This window comes from Protopterus annectens, chromosome 8.part0 (genome assembly GCF_019279795.1).
Source record: "Protopterus annectens isolate FY-2018-M chromosome 8.part0, PAN1.0, whole genome shotgun sequence".
In the NCBI taxonomy this organism is placed as follows: Eukaryota; Metazoa; Chordata; order Ceratodontiformes; family Protopteridae; genus Protopterus; species Protopterus annectens.
The window spans coordinates 480046109-480064203 of record NC_056741.1 but is presented as its reverse complement, the minus strand read 5'-3'; the positions used below and the strand labels follow the sequence as shown (position 1 = coordinate 480064203).

The 18095-nt window shown below is 39.8% G+C and overlaps 1 protein-coding gene across 3 annotated transcripts in view; it reads right to left on the bottom strand.

The window, feature by feature from the left end:
- Window positions 1-18095, bottom strand: part of GRIPAP1 (GRIP1 associated protein 1) — a 2851684-nt gene that overhangs the window by 2370934 nt on the left and 462655 nt on the right. For all 3 annotated transcript variants that reach the window (XM_044080007.1, XM_044080009.1, XM_044080008.1), the window contains exons 6-7: window positions 16314-16461; window positions 15873-16066 (exon numbers count right to left, since the gene is read on the bottom strand). In XM_044080007.1, the coding sequence (XP_043935942.1) occupies window positions 15873-16066; window positions 16314-16461 (342 nt within the window). The remainder of the gene's footprint in view (window positions 1-15872; window positions 16067-16313; window positions 16462-18095) is intronic.

The following is an 18095-nucleotide window of genomic DNA, read 5'->3' as shown; positions in this document are numbered from 1 at the left end:
GCTCCGATAACAAGGGAGACTTCGGAGCCGAATGGACAGATTCCAGGGAAGGAGACCTGGAACGCTTTCTGCTCGAAGACGGCTCCGACAGCAGAGTCGGAGCCGACTGAGGCCTTGAATAATCAGTTCCGGCTGGAACCGATGCAGAGGTAGTAGTAGTAGCGCTGCTCGGCGATGGCTCCGAACATGGAGCCGACGGTTTGGCGGGCTTGGAAGGTCTACCCGACGAAGGCTTAGCCAGGGAACCTTCAGGCTTCAACAAGCCTCTCAAAATAAGTTTGTTTCTGCGTTCCTGCAGGACTCTTGGACTGAACGCATGGCAGACAGAACAAGAGTCCTGCAGGTGCAGAGGGCCCAAGCAATATACACAAGAAGTGTGACAGTCTGTCAGAGACATCTTCTGACAGCACGAGTCACACTTCTTGAAGCCCGAGACCTTGGTGTCTTTCGACATCCTGAAACAAGGATGACGGGCAGAAAAAGACAATTCTAAGTGGTCTAGTCACAATCAGCCAATACACACTTTTTAACACAGTTTAACTGTAGGCACACACATACAAGAGAAAAAAATCTACAGAAAAAATCCAAAGGGATTTACTACTACAGAACTGTAATAGAACAAGTTTAGCCAAAGGCCTAACTATTCAGTGAGGGGAAAACTGAAGAAAAAAACTACCTAAGAGGGGATTCTAAACAGGGATCTATAGGGTAGTAACTAGGAATAACTATCGCTAAGGTTAGAACCCAAAAAAATGACTAAATACAAGAAAAAGATTAATACAACCTGGAGCCGGCAAAAAGACGCAACCTCGTAGCTGAGGCGGCAAACAAGATCTGGGTATATCACGCCTAGCATTATGGGACATAGGATAGCCTCAAGCCGGTAAAAATAGCTCTCGAGCTTTAGTAATAGGCCGAATCAGAGCTGAGGTTCGGCTCCGAACCCATCCAGCAAGAATGAAGGCGAGATTGACAACTTAACATCATGGCTTCTCCTGCTGGGTTTTTGGGTTTGATAACAGTGAGTTGATTTTTGTTGCTTGATCTTAGTGGCCTAGTGGGGTGATAAGGTTGGAGAAGGGTTTGAAGGGAAGGGATGTTAAGGGGGTGGTTAATAAGTTTATGAGCGAGGGTGAGTTGATTAAAGTGAAAGAGTTGTGGGAGATCTAGTCAGTTTAGTTCTTTAAGGGAATTACAATGATGGCTGCGGTAGGAGGTTCCAGTGGCAAATTTAGCAATTGTGTTGTAACAGCATCCAGCTTGTGTAGGTCTGTCTGTTTAAGGTTGGTAAGTATGGGGGATGCATAGAGTAGGGTGGAGATTATCTGGGAATTGGCTATGGAGATTCTAGCCGTCTTGGTTAGCAATTGGTGGCTTCAATATAATGCACCAAGTTTCTTGTGAACTTTTTTTTATTGTGAGAGATATGTGGGTGTCAAATCTAAGCTTGTTGTCTATTTCGACACCGAGTAATTCTGCGTGTTCTGATGGCGAGATGATGGTATTGTCTTTGGCAAGAATGTTGAAGTGGGGGGTGTTTTGGGTGGCTTTGGAAGGTTGGAACAGAAGTTTTGTCTTACTTGGGTTGAGTAGGAGTTGAGCATTGGATAGCCAGCTTTCTACAGAAGAGAATGATTCCTGTGTGATTTGTTGTAGCTCTGGTAGAGTGGGGGCAGAGCTGATGAGAGTAGAGTCATCTGCGTACTGTATAAGAGATGCTTGTGTGGTGGCAGTATGTTGGTTATTAGTGAACAGTGAGAATTAGCAGAGGGCCAAGGATATACCCTTGGGGAACTCGCAGAGTAACTGGGAGGCGAGGTGATATGTTATCATCCCAGATTACTGATTGCTGGCATCCGTGTAGATAGTTGTGGAACTAGTTGCAGGCTGATTGTGAGATGGAGATGTTGGGGAAAGTAGAGAGTAGCAGCTCATGAGATACCATGCCAAAGGCCTTTGAGAGATCTAGAAATACGGCAGTAGAGAAGAGGCCATTGTTTTTGTGATGAAGTATAGTGTTGGTGAAGGAGAGCAGAGCAGAGGTAGTGCTGTGATATGGCCTAAAACCATGCAGGGTTTTGGAGAGGAGATTATTAGCTAAGAGGTAGTTGGAGACCTGGGTGTTGATACATTTTTCAAGTATCTTGGAGAGAGGGGAGAGGATAGCAATGGGGTAGTAATTGGAGAGGTCGGTGGAGGGGGTGCATTTGTGGAGGGGAATGATGTGGGATATTTTCCATATTGAGGGAACATAGCCTTCTGTTATGGAACGGTTGATTAGAATTGAAATTGGGTAGGCTAGTGTATCAGCTGCAATTTTCAAGTATTCAGAGGGGAGGTTGTCAGCTGCGAGTTTGGTGGGTTTAAGTTTTGACAACAGTCTTTTTATGTTGGAGGTAGGTACTGAGGTGAAGAAAAGAGGAGTGGGGGGGGTTAGGGTTAGAAGTTGGGGGGGCTGTTGTAGGGAAGTGTTTGTTTACAGATGTTATAGTTTCAGTGAAGTGTTTGTTGAAGGATTCAGCAATACTGCTGGAGGAGGAGGGAATGGACGGCTGGGGGGTATCAACCTTCCCTGGGTGGAGGATAGTGTTAATAGTGGACAAGAATTGCTTAGGGTTGTGGTTGGTAGAGTTTAGGGGGGATTTATAGTAGAAGGATTTGTCTAATTTTAGATGGTTTTTGGCTTTATTGTGCAGTTCAAGGAATGATTGCTTGTCAGAGTTATTTTGTTAGTCGCCAGTGCTCCCAGGCCTTATCTCTGGATTTCATTAGGGTTCTGGTGGTCTTTTGTAACCATGGGGCATGCCTGGATCTGACTTTGGCATTTCTTACAGGAGCAAGGGTGTTTAGGATGGAGAGGAAGGCACTGTTGAAGAAGTGGACAGCCTCATCTAGGTTGAGATATTTTAGTGGTGACCAGTTATTTTTTTGCAGGGAGGAGATGAAAGAGTTGGGGGTTGAAGTTGGACTTGTTCCATATTTGCCTGTGGATAATGGGCTTCAGACTGTGTGTGGTGCCGAATTAGGAAAGTGGGGGAGTGGTCACTAAGACTGTCAGGTAAGCAGCCTGCTAGGCAAGAGTGAGGGGCTTTTTTGACTAGGATACAGTCAAGTAAGATATGATTGTTAGGGTTTTTGTTGATTCGGGTAGGGGATTGAATGAGTTGAGTGAACCTATGGAGATTAAGGTGAATGGTTGGGAGATTGTTACTACAGGATAACCAGTTGATGTTAAAGTCACTGAGAATAATGGTTTCCTGGGGTAGAGATAGAGTAGCCCAGCTCAGAAAATTTTCTAGGGGTGTAATATTTTGCCCTGGTGGGAAATAGCATCCTATGATACTGATTGTTTTGTTTGGGTTTAGTTTGAGATTGGCCTAAAGGATTTCTTCATTGTTGTGGTGAGGGGCAAATGAGTTCAGGAGTTGAACATTGCGGTGGTGTTTAAATATCAATGCTACACCACCTCCTTTTTTGGACAATCTGTCTATGTGAAGGATGTTGTATTCAGGTGGAAGTATTTCCTCACTTCTGATGTGAGGTTTGAGCCAGGTTTCAGTTAGTAAGAGCATATCTGGGGAATATATGCTTATGCTGGCGTGTAGTTCTTGGATTTTATTGCATATGCTTCTGATGTTTAGGGACATTACATGTAGGTCTGTTGTTTTCTTGTTGGCTAGGAGTTGAGTTGTGGGGGGGGGGGGGTTGCTTGGACTACGGTTTGTGGTTGGGTAGGATTTGGGAGGACCAGGGTTTGGATGGATGTCTCCAGCGAGGGCTAGTTTATAGAGGGTGTTTAGGATATGTTTTATATACATAGTAAATTGCTTATGGTATCTTAGGGATATTTTATTTTTGAGTGTGTTAGGTGTTTGGTAATGGAGTGTGTATTGGGAGGATGGTTTTGGCGGCAGGGGTTGTGTAGTTATAGTGTAAATTTTTGAGGGAGGGTGTTAGAGTACAGTGGAAGTTGTTGGGGAATGTGACTGTGGAGCCTTGGTAGGATGTAATGTGAGCTAGAACTACGCATGTTAGGACTGTTATTATATTAGGTAGTAGCATTATTGTGCTGGATGTAGGGGGGAGGGGGTGAGTAGTGGTGTAGCCTAATTGCTGGCAATTAGGGAAGGGGTTAAGGCTAGGAGTAAATGTAGTAGTACTGGGGCTGGTGAGAATAGGGGGCATGGAGGGGAGCGGAGTGAGAGTAGCGAACGGAGCGGGCTAGAACACCCCCCCCCCCAGGCTAAAGATTGCAGGGTAAGTGTCTAAATAGCCAAATTGTTAGGAGTTATTAGAATCTAGTAGGAAAAACAAATCTATAGACCTGATTTCAGCTGTGCCCTTTCTGGGTAGATTGCTGCAGTAGTCTATGGCTATTTGGATTGATTACCAAAGTTTATTCAACAGAGGAAGATAAGGGGCCAGGAGCACCTGGTGAATCATCAAACTGAAGCCAGTCCTGCACCAAGAAAACAAATAGTGTATGCAATGCAATGCTGTAAAACTATGCACAGAGAATCACAAAGTTGCCTCTAGAAGTCCACCCTTTCCAATATGCCATCAAAGAAAACAAGGATCTATTAAACTGTGCCTCAAGCCCACCTGGAAATGTTTTATCTTGTAACGAACAATCAGCTGAAATAGTCTGAACTGACATAGATTGTCCTTTTGCAGTTTTATACTAGGAATTCCACAGTTGTATAGCTTTCCTAAAGGATTTAGTACGGACAGGAACTTACCTGAGTAGCAAAACCAAGACCAAGTATATAGAATCTATTTTCCCAGTCATTCAAATTTTGAAAAAAAAAAAAAAAAGAAAATATATGGCTAGCCTCAAAGTACACTTTAAAAGTAATAAGGGCATATATGTGAGACCTCTACAAATAACTCTATATGCATTGAAAAGCAAAACGGTTAAACCAGCCTGAGTGGTTTCAACTAGGACACTCTCTTGCAGATGTCAGATAAATAAATCAATTAGTCTTCCAGAAAATGAACCAAAAATCCAGATCTGCTGGTTTAAACACAGACAGAAATAGTTTTCTGAGCAAAAAGTAAAGATCCCAGTTAAGTGTCACCTGAATAACAGCTGACCTTACATAAACATAAAAACTTGGTTGCAAAATAGCTTGAGAAAAGACTGACATGAAGAGAAGGATCCACAAGCAGACATGCTGAAATGGCCGATAAAAACCCCTTGCCAAAACAGTAAAAAGGCCACAGGTTAGTAACTCAAAAACAGGGCCAGATACAGCACTAGGCAATCTAGGAAACTGCCTAGGGCCCTGAAGTGGCTTGGGGGCAGGGGGAGTCTGGCTAGACAGCATTAATTAAAAAAAAAAGGTTAACATTAATTTAACACGCACATACACACACACACACACACACACACACACACACACACACACACACACACACACACACACACACTGCACTTTCATCTCACCGACACTTACTTCTTGCTCTGTTGTACCAGCTCCACTTTCATTGGCTGATGCTTTGAGCTGGAGATGGCTTACAGAGAAAATGAGAGGCTTCCAGGAATTGGCACAGGATTTGAATACTTGGTACTGAGCAAAACAGGAGAGTTCCCTTACAAGTGCACACACAGTACTAAAGAGGGATTTCAATTTTATTTTTTTCTAATTTATTTTTATTCATTTATTTTTGCTGCAAACCTTACAACACATGTTATGGTTCAAATGGGAAGAAACGGGTAATTTCAGCATTAGATGCTTTAACAGACTGTTGCAGTGTGAGCTAGCTTGCACCTGAGTGAAGATTTCCCACTTTTTTTTTTTTGGTAAGTGCTAAGGTCCCAATAGAAGGTGTGTGTGTGTGCTATGTGTGTGTATGTATCACAGAACAAAAACAGTAACAATTCTACAGAGTTTTCACTCTTCCAAAGCCTGTCAAAAAGTCATCCAATCACATTTGTTTCCTCAATCTTGGCAGGTGACCAGCAAATCATTTTTATTGTTTGCCTCTTGCACTTGCTCACGGACACATATTTGTATATCCATTTAGTATTCTGGGAAGCATTCCCAAAAGACATACTTTGATCAAGAAGAAATAATTACCTTTGATTTTGATACTGACTGAACTGTAGCACCACTATGTCCTTATTCTTTTCTACCAAGATATATAACAAATTTATTTATGTGGGTATGTACACATATGCCTCAGTAATGTTAAAAAGGTTTGGGTCTGTAGAAGTACCTTAGTCAGTAGATGTTTGTCTTGTTATCATGCTTAAGCCCATATTGTGTTGGTCTGTTAGTTTTATGTATCAGAGAAATCTCTGAAAACAATTTTTTTAATGTATTGGCAATGTTAGGATGGGCTTTTCCTGTTACACTCTTCATGAGAATGTAGCAAGTGATTTTGTAAAATTTGCAAAAATAAAATTATACTGTGCCATTTGACTTTTTTAGTGCCACTGTTTATTTTGTTTTATAACCACAACCATTCAATAATGTCATGGTAGACACCGAGCAAATATTTACATACAACTGCAAATCATTATGAATAATTAAAACAACATACCTCTTTAGGGGAGCTGCGTCTTTATTCACATTGTGGTTTCACTAATGGATCACGGTGTATTAATTTTCAAGCTAAGGTGTTCTATCCGGAAGACCTTGATGAGAATTTGCCTTTCTTGGAAGAAAAACTACTCCTGTTGCCTTTAACATTGAATTAATGTATAAACTACTGTATTCTGCTAGTGAAATGTCGTTGGTTCCATCTTTCATGATGTCATGGCAGGGATTTTCAGCTCTGATACAAAAGTTTTGGGGAGCACTATTACCAACAAAATAAAATGCAAAAACAACACACGTGTTGCTTCAAAATCTGTGTAACTTGATATTTGTACATGGTAAGCAGGTTATATCCACCCAACTCCAAAGGTTTGCTGATTAATAATTGCTTTAGAGCATGATCAATACACTTTAATGGCTTACCTTTTATAGTTATAACTGCAAACAAACGTTATATTACTTAAAGCACCAAATAAGAAGTATTAAATAGTTTTTTAATGAATGGTTTGTAAGTGAGGTCTGATGGAATTAAGGTTTCAGCTACTGAACTATATGTGTTGCCATTTACCATGGGAAGCTAGGAGTAATCTATGGCTTTCACGAGGGAATTCTTGCAATGCTGTGCATAAAGAGCTTCGTAATTCTTATTCTTGCAAGGCATTATAAATTCAGAAAACACTATGTCCTGCCTTATTTTAGAATCCCACTTTACAGGAACAACCCAGGAGCATTGTCTGGTTAAGAGATTTGTTCAGAGTTACACAGTAGGTGACTGGAGGTAGAGAGTCAAATCCTGTACCCCTGACTACATGAAGCAGCTCTTTAAGGAGCTTGGAGCCTTAATCCTCTGCAGCACCTTCCAGACCTTCTGTAAGTTCTTCATTTTCAGATAAGTCACTGAGGATTGCAGTCATTAGAGTTAACAGTTCTTGTTGTTTAGAATAAGCATGTTGATGCAAAACCTGTTGCTGTGTTAACTTTAGCATAAGTGAATCAGAGTATTCAGACACTTACTGCCTGTAACTGTATATAACATCTCTAATATTGTCTCACAATCATGCCCTACCACTCTAATCTTTTCCCTTATAAATCATTGAGAAATACAGTATTGGTTTCAAAGTTATTGATGTCCACAAAAAAAAAAAATCACATCTCATAAGGGCCTCTCAACCTCTGGCATTACTCTCTCCTCTCAACTACTAATACCACATAACTCCTCCACTATTCACTGCCCTGCCTCTTTTTTACCTGACATTTCCATCTTGGTGTAAACCTGAAATATAATCATGTGAATTGAAAAATTTGCATTTCTCTCATAACTGTTCATGCACCTATCAACTGTCACTATACAGTTTTCTATATATTTTTTTTACTTTGTTCTGTTTTTGATATGTGCAGCTTACTGCCTATTTTCTTCTTCTTTGTGAATTTTCGCTCCCAGGCAGTACCCACAAGTGGTCAGTTGTGATCAGTGTACCACAATTTAAAATAAAATAAAATGCACATCTATGCATCAATTGCTATTCTGTTAACTTAAGTGAAGTAGAGCTGTCTTAAGGCTCCACTCTAGTAAAAAACTGCTTCCTTTAGTCAAAAGTACAGGGTTTGAATCCTTCCTCTTCCATTTGCCTGCTGTGTGACCTTGAGCAAGTCACTTAACCACACAGGACATTTGGGAATCTGGGCTTAGTTGTTTAATGGTCTTCTGGACTGTACACCTAGAAACTACCTATAAATGTATGAGCAATATTTAAAATCTGTTAACAATTTGTCTCTGATTTTTGAACCAAGAAGTTGAGAGGACAGAAGGGAGCTGCAGTAGGATGTACTGTATGTTTCTGATGCCAGTGAGCTGAGATACATTACTGGATCATTTATTAATTCATTCATTCACTTGATCTCAAGCAAATATTTGACATGTACAGTCATATATAGCTGGTTGCAACTGATTATTTGCAGTGTGTGTGTGTGTGTGTATAAATACATGGTTCCTGTATACTGTAGTAGTTATGGTGTAAAGGAAGGAGCTGAATGTAGCAAACAAGAATGTCATCATATCAGCTATGTTCTTTGGGTATGATACTTGGGTCTTTTTTTGTTTTTTGGCTGTTGACAGTGTGTGTTATTATTTGCTTGTAAATAAACTGGACATCATGAAGTCTACATAATTAATATTTTAACTATGAAAATTTTTTTTCAGACATTAGGATGTGCAATTCAATTTGCTGCGCTACAACAGTTTGTCTAGTACATGGTGAAAATGAGTAAGGATATGCAATGTTAAAGGATTCCTTCTCATAGTGCAAGGTTAAATTCCCACAGCCTTCTTCTGTCCACTGTGTGACTGACCAAGTCACTTCATTAGTGCTTCTAGGCTGCCCCTGAAAAGGGACACTTGCATGCATTGGGATATCCCAGAATTTGAGGAAATTATCACACTTAATAATAAATGTAACACTATAGTCATAAAACAAAAAGTCTTCTTCTTCTTTTGGCTGCTCCCGTTAGGGGTCGCCACAGCAGATCAACTGTTTCCATTTCTTCCTGTCCTCTGCATCTTGCTCTGTCACACCAACCGCCTGCATGTCCTCTCTCACCACATCCATAAACCTTATCTTAGGCCTTCCTCTTTTCCTGTTATCTGGCAGCTTCATCCTTAGCATCTTTTTGCCAATATACTCTGCATCCCTCCTCAGCACATATCCAAACCAACGTAATCTTGCCTCACTGGCTTTGTCTCCAAACCTTCCAACCTGGGATGACCCTCTAATATACTTATTCCTAATCCTGTCCATCCTTGTCACACCCAGTGCAAATCATCTTCAACTCTGCCACGTCAAGCTCCGACTCCTGCCTTTTTGTCAATGCCACTGTCTCCAACCTGTATAACATAGCTGGTCTCACTACCCTCTTGTAGACCTTCCCTTTCTCTCTTACTGGTATTTGTCTGTCACAAATCACTCCTGACACTCTTCTCCACCCACTCCATCCTGCCTGTACTCTCTTCTTCACCTCTCTTCCACACTCACCATTACTCTGAACTGTTGATCCCAAGTACTTAAACTTATTCACCTTCACCACCTCTACTCCCTGCATCCTCACCATTCTTCTGTCCTCCCTCTCATTCACACACATATATTCTGTCTTAGTCCTGCTGACCTTCATTCCTCTTCTCTCTAGAGCGTATCTCCACCTCTCCAGGGTCTCCTCCACCTGTTCCCTACTATCACTACAGATCACAATGTCATCTGCAAACATCATAGTCCATGGGGACTCCTGTCTGATCTAGTCTGTCAACCTGTCCATCACCACTGCAAATAAAAAAGGGCTCAGAGTTGATCTTTGATGTAATCCCACCACCACCTTAAACTCATCTGTCACTCCCACCGCAGACCTCACTGCTGTCACACTACCCTCGTACATATCCTGTACCACTCTTACATACTTCTCTGAGACTCCCGACTTCCTCATACAATACCACAACAAAAAAGTAATGAATTAAAAACGACTGTTTCAAAAATTTAATTCAAACCAATAAGTCATTCAGGAAGTGCTTCTGTCTTAAACAAGATTTCATCAGACTGAAGGAACTACATATTTAAACCACATTAATTATGCAAAATTTTACATTACATGATTTAGAGCTATTTAATGTGGTTTGAGTATGTAGCTCTTTCAGTCTGATAAAATCTTGTTTAAGACAAAAGCACTTATTGAATGAATTATTGGTTTGAATAAAATTTTTGAAACTGTCATTTTTGATAAATAAACACATTTGTCTTAAATTCCTGCACCCTTAGCACAGCATAAAGTAAAACACTAATTAGCGGTCATTTGATCAGGAATCCAGCAGATTTCTTGTACCTTAATGGATTGCCAGTTATATTTTCAATAAATGTGAGGTTCAAAGGAAAGATTTTATTTATTTCACATTTCTTTACCGGGAAAGTCCAACTGGACACAGGTCCTTTTTTAGCGGAGGCCCGTGGAGAAAAGCTCCATTTATTAGCAGTAAGCGTTATAGATTGCAATAAACACATTAGTTTACACAGTTAGAAATGCTACAAAAAAAAAAAAAAAAAACACATTTTAGATTACAGGGATATATACAAGTAATAGTTGCAGCGATTTACATAAACAATTAGGTAACAACGATCCAAAACATTTGCGTGGAGACATTCACAACCCATATACATAATGCTGGAACCTACTATTGTTTAGTAGTGGCCAAGTTTACAACATCCTTGAGTCTATACAATTTAGAGAGATGGAGAGATGGGGGATGAGTTTAATGCAGAAGTGTTTGAGTATAGGTACATTAAATAACATAAATAGTACTATTTGGCTAGTGAGGCTGAGATTTAGACCTATTGGGATAGTTACAAAAGCAGAACCAAGTGTCTTAAGTGTGATTTTAGGAGGGTTTTAAATTGTAACATGGAGCTGTTGGTAGTTATTGGGGATGGGAGTTTGTTCCATATTTTTGGAATGTAGTTGGAGAACAGTGATTTCCCTGCTGAATTACTGGCTTTTGTAACATCTAGGAGGAGTTTGTTATTCGAGTGGAGGGATCTAGAGGTGGTGTATGGCCGTATATGATTTTGGAGAGCTGGGGTATTATCTGGTTTCTGAAGTATTTTGATTATTGTTTTTACTGTTGATAATGTATTGTTTACATTAAGTGTGATTTCAATTTCAAAGTGCTTTGTTTAGCAGATGACCATCAGTGCTTTTGTTGTAAGATTTGAAAAAAGTTTTAAATTAAAGTGAAATCTCTGTTCATTGTAAAACTAAAGAAGAAAATAGTATGTGTACTGACACGTTTGAACAGTGTTTATGATAACTGAGGAGAGAGAGCCTAAGAATGGGACACTGGAATGGGGGGGAGGGGTGGTCCATTACCCTGCCTAGGGCTCCATTTGAACATGTTCCAGATCTGCACACAAATGTTTGAAAACCAGAGGCAATAATCCCAGATAGGGCCCAAGTTATAGGTGAGGCATCAACTAGAAAATCTACTCTACTGATTAACATAAGATTTCCTTGTTGCAGGATTTCTTGCCTCCTTTAATATCCATTGCATATCCTCACTGAAAAAAAGCTATCTAAAATGCAATAATAGATATGAATCATCTAGGCACTCAGTTGAAGTTGTTTGAGACTGGAATACATCAACATCCCTCTGTTGTGTGTGTGTGTGTGTGTGTGTGTGTGTGTGTGTGTGTGTGTGTGTGTGTGTGTGTGTGTGTGTGTGTGTGTGCGCGCGTCAAAATCTTTCCCACCTTTAATGTGACCTATAATCTGTACAATTCAATTGAAAAACAAACAAATCTCTTACGGGAAAAAATATAAAAAATAAAAAACGTACAATTAGCTAGTTGCATAAGTGTGGACACCCTTAAACTAATACTTTGTTGAAGCACCTTTTGATTTAATTACAACATTCAGTCTTCTTGGCTACACACCTGTCATCAATTAAAGAGACTCTGATTAACCCCAAATAAAGTTCAGCTGTCCTAATAGGATTTTCGTGACATTTACTCAGTTGCCTACTACAGCAAAAGCCATGGTTCGCAGAGAGCTTACAAAGCATCAAAGGGATCTCATTATTGAAAGGCATCAGTCAGAAGAAGGGTACAAAAACATTTCCACAGCATTGTATATACAAATGAACACAGTGAAGACAGTCATCAAAAAGTGGAGAAAATATGGCACAACGGTGACATTGCAAAGAACTGGACGTCCCTCCAAAATTGATGAAAAGACGAGACAAAAAACAGTCAGGGAGGCTGCCAAGAGACCTACAGCAACATTGAAGGAGCTGCAGGAATTTCTGGCAAGTACTGGTTGTGTACTACATGTGACAACAATCTCTCGTATTCTCCATATGTCTGGACTATAGGGTAGGGTTGCAAGACGGAAACCTTTTCTTACACAGAAAAACATCCAGGCCTGCCTAAAATTTGCAAAACAATGCATCAAGTCTCCCAAAAGCATGTGGGAAAATGTGTTATAGTCTGATGAAACCAAGGTTGAACTTTTTGGCCACAATTCGGTGCAAAAACACTTTGCATCACTAAAAGAACACCATCCCAACAGTGAAACATGGTGGTGGCAGTATCATGCTTTGGGGTTACTTTTCTTCAGCTAGAATTGGGGATTTAATCAAGGTCGAAGGAATTATGAACAGTTCCAAATACCAGTCAGTCTTGGCCCAAAATCTTCAGGTGTCTGCTAGAAGCTGAAGATGAAGAGGAATTTCACCTTTCAACATGACAATGACCCCAAAGCATACATCCATATCAACAAAAGAATGGCTTCAACAGAAGAAAAAGTTTTGGAATGGCCCAGCCAGAGCCCAGACCTAAATCCAATAGAAAATCTGTGGGGTGACCTGAAGAGGGCTGTGCACAAGAGATGCCCTCACAATCTGACAGATTTGGAGCGCTTTTGCAAGGAAGAGTGGGCAAATATTGCCAAGTCAAGATGTGCCATGCTGATACACTCCTAGTTAAGAAGACTGAACACTGTAATTAAATCAAAAGGTGCTTCAACAAAGTGTTAGTTTAAGGGTGTGCACACTTATGCAACCAGCTTACTGTATATGTTTTTTATTTTTTATATTTTTCCCCTAACATATTTGTTTTTCAATTGAATTGTACAGGTTACAGATCACATTAAAGGTAGGAAAAGTTTTGAAATGATTTTTTGTGGTTTATATCACAAAAGCCTGGCATTTTAACAGGGGTGTGTACACTTTTTATATCCACTGTAGATCCAGTCTGTGAGGAAACTTGTGTTAACTGCCCCTGGATAATTCAATAAGAAGGACGAACCAGTGTTGCCTTAGACAGAAGGGAGTCACCACAATAATTTTTTGGAGTCTCCTTCTGAATCTTCAGAATGACAATGGTTTTCAATAGAAAGGGTCAAAATGCATACAGGAACATTTCCAGCCACAGAAATGAAAATCTGTTTTCGGGGCCTACCTGCAAGGAGTTGTGGTAAGAATTTCCTTAGCTGTCTGGCTAGGAGCCAAAAAGAACAATTTAAGATGTTTCCTACAAGTGGATTCATTCCAGGAATACTCCCCCCTTCATTCAATTTCCATTAATGAGGGTCTGTCCTGATCCTGCTCAGCTTGTCTGCGGCTACATTTTGCTCTTACGGTATGCAAGATGTTTGGCAAAGTATGCAGTGCTGTAGAGTTAACTCCCAAGCCATTATAGCCAGCTTGCACAGGGGGTAAGACCTGATATCGCCCTGTTTATTTATGCACCACATCACTGTGGTGATGTCTGTAATTACCTGTAATGACCAGAGGACCACAGCTCAAGAAGAGATTGTACAGCATGAAACACAGCACATTTATGTGCTTTGGTCTGTCCGAACAGTCCCATATGCCTCTTGCCTTTACCTTCATAGACACTGCTCCTCAAGCAAAAACTGAGGCATCTTATTGCCTCCACCAATGATGTTCTTTCTTGATAAAGCCCAACAATGGAGTCTGAAAATCCAAGCTAACAGTCACTGTTAAGACATAATATGGCCATCTGCCATCTCTTTTTTATTCCTTGTTTGCCAGAAGATGGCAGAAATTGATTTTGTCTTATAATTAAACAAATCTTACGAACTCCCTGAATTAATTTCCCTCTGTCAGACTGTTTGAGAATATGAGTAGCAGTAGGGCCAAAAAAAATTCTTAAAGTGGAGTTTAAAATCTCGGACTTTATCTCATCAGAAAATGTTTGAGTACATACGCAGGCATATCTTCTCAAAACAGTAGCAAAAGTAGTGACTCTAGACACAGTATCTGCACAATCATACACACTTTTCAAAGCATGTTTAGACATATAAGGCAGGTTAGAAATTGTAGGATAAGAAAAGAACCTACCAGCTGAAGGAAGTGCAGCAGAACAATCCCACAAACTGTCAACACCTGACAGAATAAACTGGAAAAAGGAAATTCTCTTATGAAATCTGTCTAACACCTTACCTTCTTGTCTGCAGGGGAAGAGTTGGTATTAATATGTGCTATGCCTTTTTGCAGAAATATATTGGCCTAGTTAGTGTTCTCATGTGTATCCAGATTTCTCAATTTGTTTAATGTGGAACAAGTTGCAATTTCCATTATGCTGATGTAACCATCAAGATGACATTAACGTGTTTATTTATATATGTTTACCAAAAGAGTCTAACTTTGGGTATCTCCACTTTCAGTGGACTTGCAGGGAGAAAACTAGAGTCAATACACAGCAAAACCATCTTTGAGACATTTAAGAGGCACTATATAATATGATTCAGAGCATTGTGAATTGACAGTAGTAATAAAAATATACACAGTAAATACTAATTTAGTCCAGTACTAGTAGTAAAGGTTGCATTAGAACACAGAACTGACATCTATGCAAAGGTGTTGGATGACAGCAAATAAGGAAAAAGCTACTAAACAACCATGGCCAACAGATGAGACAATCAGCCAAGTAAACTACATAAGAAATTCTGTAACTTTCCAATTTATTTTCAGAGTGCATGACAGACAATAGGGTTGACATTTTCTTCTATGCACATATGCTGCATGACATATTAGAGATAATATGACATATAAGCATAACTGATACAATTAGTATACAAGCTTCAAAAATCCACAAAAAATCAACAAAAACTACTAGCACTTAAGAATTACAAATTAAATTTTCATCTTTAAAAACAAGGTACTGTAGTCATTTTTAATCTGGTACAGGTCCCTAGAAAACAAATTTTCAAAATCTTGTCCTCCAAGAAATAAATACTTTTTTTATTAGTTAACTAGACATAACTGTTGGTGTATACATTTTTTCACATTTTCAAAAAGTAATCTAACTAAATAAGTTGGATGCTAGAAAAAATAGGCGTGGAAGCCCAGCATGGAAGAATGAAGGATGTTTGCAATGCAGTTAATCATGCAAGTCTACCTGCGTATATTTTCAGTACTACACATTTCCATAGCAAAACATCCACTTTGTACATTACCGGACACACACATTAGATCCCAACCTAACACTACACTAAAAACCAACTTCAGCACATACCAGTCACTCAACTAAGAGGTGCATGAAGTTAGTTCAATACAAATTTTTAAGCTTAACAAAAGACTAACTGTTCATCCCTATCAAAAGCTGGTCATTACAGTCAGATACAAACACACACTCACAGAGCATCCACATGAAGTGCACACAGAACACACACAAAGAAAACTATAAAGCCGACTCCTTAAACTTTTATCAGTATGACAGCTCAGCTGTAGTCTCATCACTGTAAACTTAAACAGCAAACTTTTCTTGCTCTTACCTGTTCTAACTGTTCTGTCTGCAAGTGGTCCACATGTTGGGCCTCTCCATCTAGCTGCTTATCTGTGTCTTTCTTTATCTCATCAAATTTTCCCATCTCAGCAGATACATCGGCATCAGACGCTCTGTGTCCATTCAGCCTGCTCTCTGGCTGCCTCAGCACCTGTAGCTCCTTCTCATGCCATTCTTGTAATGCTAGCATTAGATTGAGGAAAAGACAGAGAGACATCATGCTACATATAATGAGGAGTAGCTCATGGCTGGTGCACAAAGCACATACATATATTGCTATCCATCCCTTTAGTATGTAGCAGTGGCAAAAAATGCATAATTATAAGAATTTGACATAACTCTGTAAATTATTGAATCAGTCTATTTTTGTGCAAATCTCAACATTAAAGAAAGCATGGGGGGGGGGCACAATTTTAGGAAAGCATCTCACATGCCAGTTTTTTCTGTAGAGCTGTGTTTTCTGCTTGTAACCTCAACAATTCCCCGTCTACAGGGCTTGTAGCTGGAAGTTCACTAGCAGACAGTCCTTCCTTCATCTGTCGGTTTTCCTTCTCCAGCTGTTCAATTTGAGCACAAAGCTATACAAGTACAGTGGAAAAAAAAAGAATAAAGACTGTTATCCTAAGGTTTTCTACACATCTGAATAAACTATAAGAATTAACACAAGCTGGAACATTAAAGCCGAACAGGAGAATCTGAAATAAGTGTTCACACTCCTCCAGGTTGTACTGGCCAGGCACTGATTTATGCACATTCTACAAATAAACAGCATTTCATCATGTCATGATATTCCAGCCAAACAACAGTGACTTGCTTACACCTCACTTATTTAAGTTAATATAACATGATAACATTGCCTTGTTCAAGTCTTTACAGCACCTATAATTATAGGAAGAGACTACAATGGCAACCCTCTAAAATCCTGTCCCTTTCATGTAAACTTTGTCCATAATGTATATACAATGGCACAAATATGTTCGACATTTGCAGAACTACACTGGACTTCATCTAGCCATACCAACAATGTACAGGAATGATTTAAACTGCATAGGAAGTTACTCACATTCATAACACACCCAAGCACAAGACAACCAAAGGGGGAGGGGGCTGCATGGCTGGCAGCCAGCTCATTCATTTTGGGGAAAGGATTAGGCACTGCAACACTGCACCTCATAATGGCTAGTGTGAAAGTGTGTCACTGGCTAGGTGCGCTTCAGCATTCATGTTAGCAAATGATTGACAGGGCACATGTACAGAATCATGCATGTGCACCTCTCACTGGTGCCACTGCATGCAGGAGTATCAATAATCCCAGATGAGGGCCTCCAACTTTATTCCATATTTAAGCCTACAGTGAGTGGCCTTGTCCCAAGGTAAGTGGCAAAAGAGGTAATTAGAGGAAGTGGTGCACAGTTGGAGAATCTGGTGGGAAAGGCTACTGAATGGGACAGGAAAAATGAAATGCATCAAAAAATACTGATATGCAATTTCAGGAATAGTTTTTATACTCTATTTTAATACATATGTGTAATGTAAAGAGACAAGCATAGCATCTCGTGAATTTATACAAACATGGTACAAGCAAGCTTACTTGCTTTGAATGTGCCAAATGTACCAAAATATTTTAATCTTTGCAAAAGACATTGTTAAATGGTTTCAACTGAAGGAAAAGAGAAGGAAATAGGTCTCCCAAATCCCAATCTACATACGCACTTCGGTATACACAGTATGGCAGATCGACTTTCTAAATTCCCCCACCCTTAGCTTCTACAATTTCCATAACATGACCAGTCAGTCTGGTGCAAATTAAATTTTTTATATCATTACTTCAGAATCCTTACAATAAAAACAAACAGAATCCACTGTCTTCTCAGTGAGATCTTTAAAGAAACCGTCACAGTTCTTGCCACAGACAAGACCCCCATGTACTTCAATCTTCATGTCCCTGTAAAGATACAATTATTTGTAAGAAGCATTCAGTGGCAGTCCCACAGTCTATGGTATCTAGAAAAAAGTAGAAAGTACAGCTGTGTACATTTACTATAAATGTAGATGTTAGAGTGTATTCGCTGTTGCAGTCATTACATTTGGGTTATCTGCTTGCAGTAGCCCTCAGTCGGCCTGATTAATAAAGTCTTGGGTTCTGAGTCGGTTGTGGTCTCTTCTTCTGTGACGTCAGGTCGTCAGGGGTATAAAACATGCAGCTGATGTC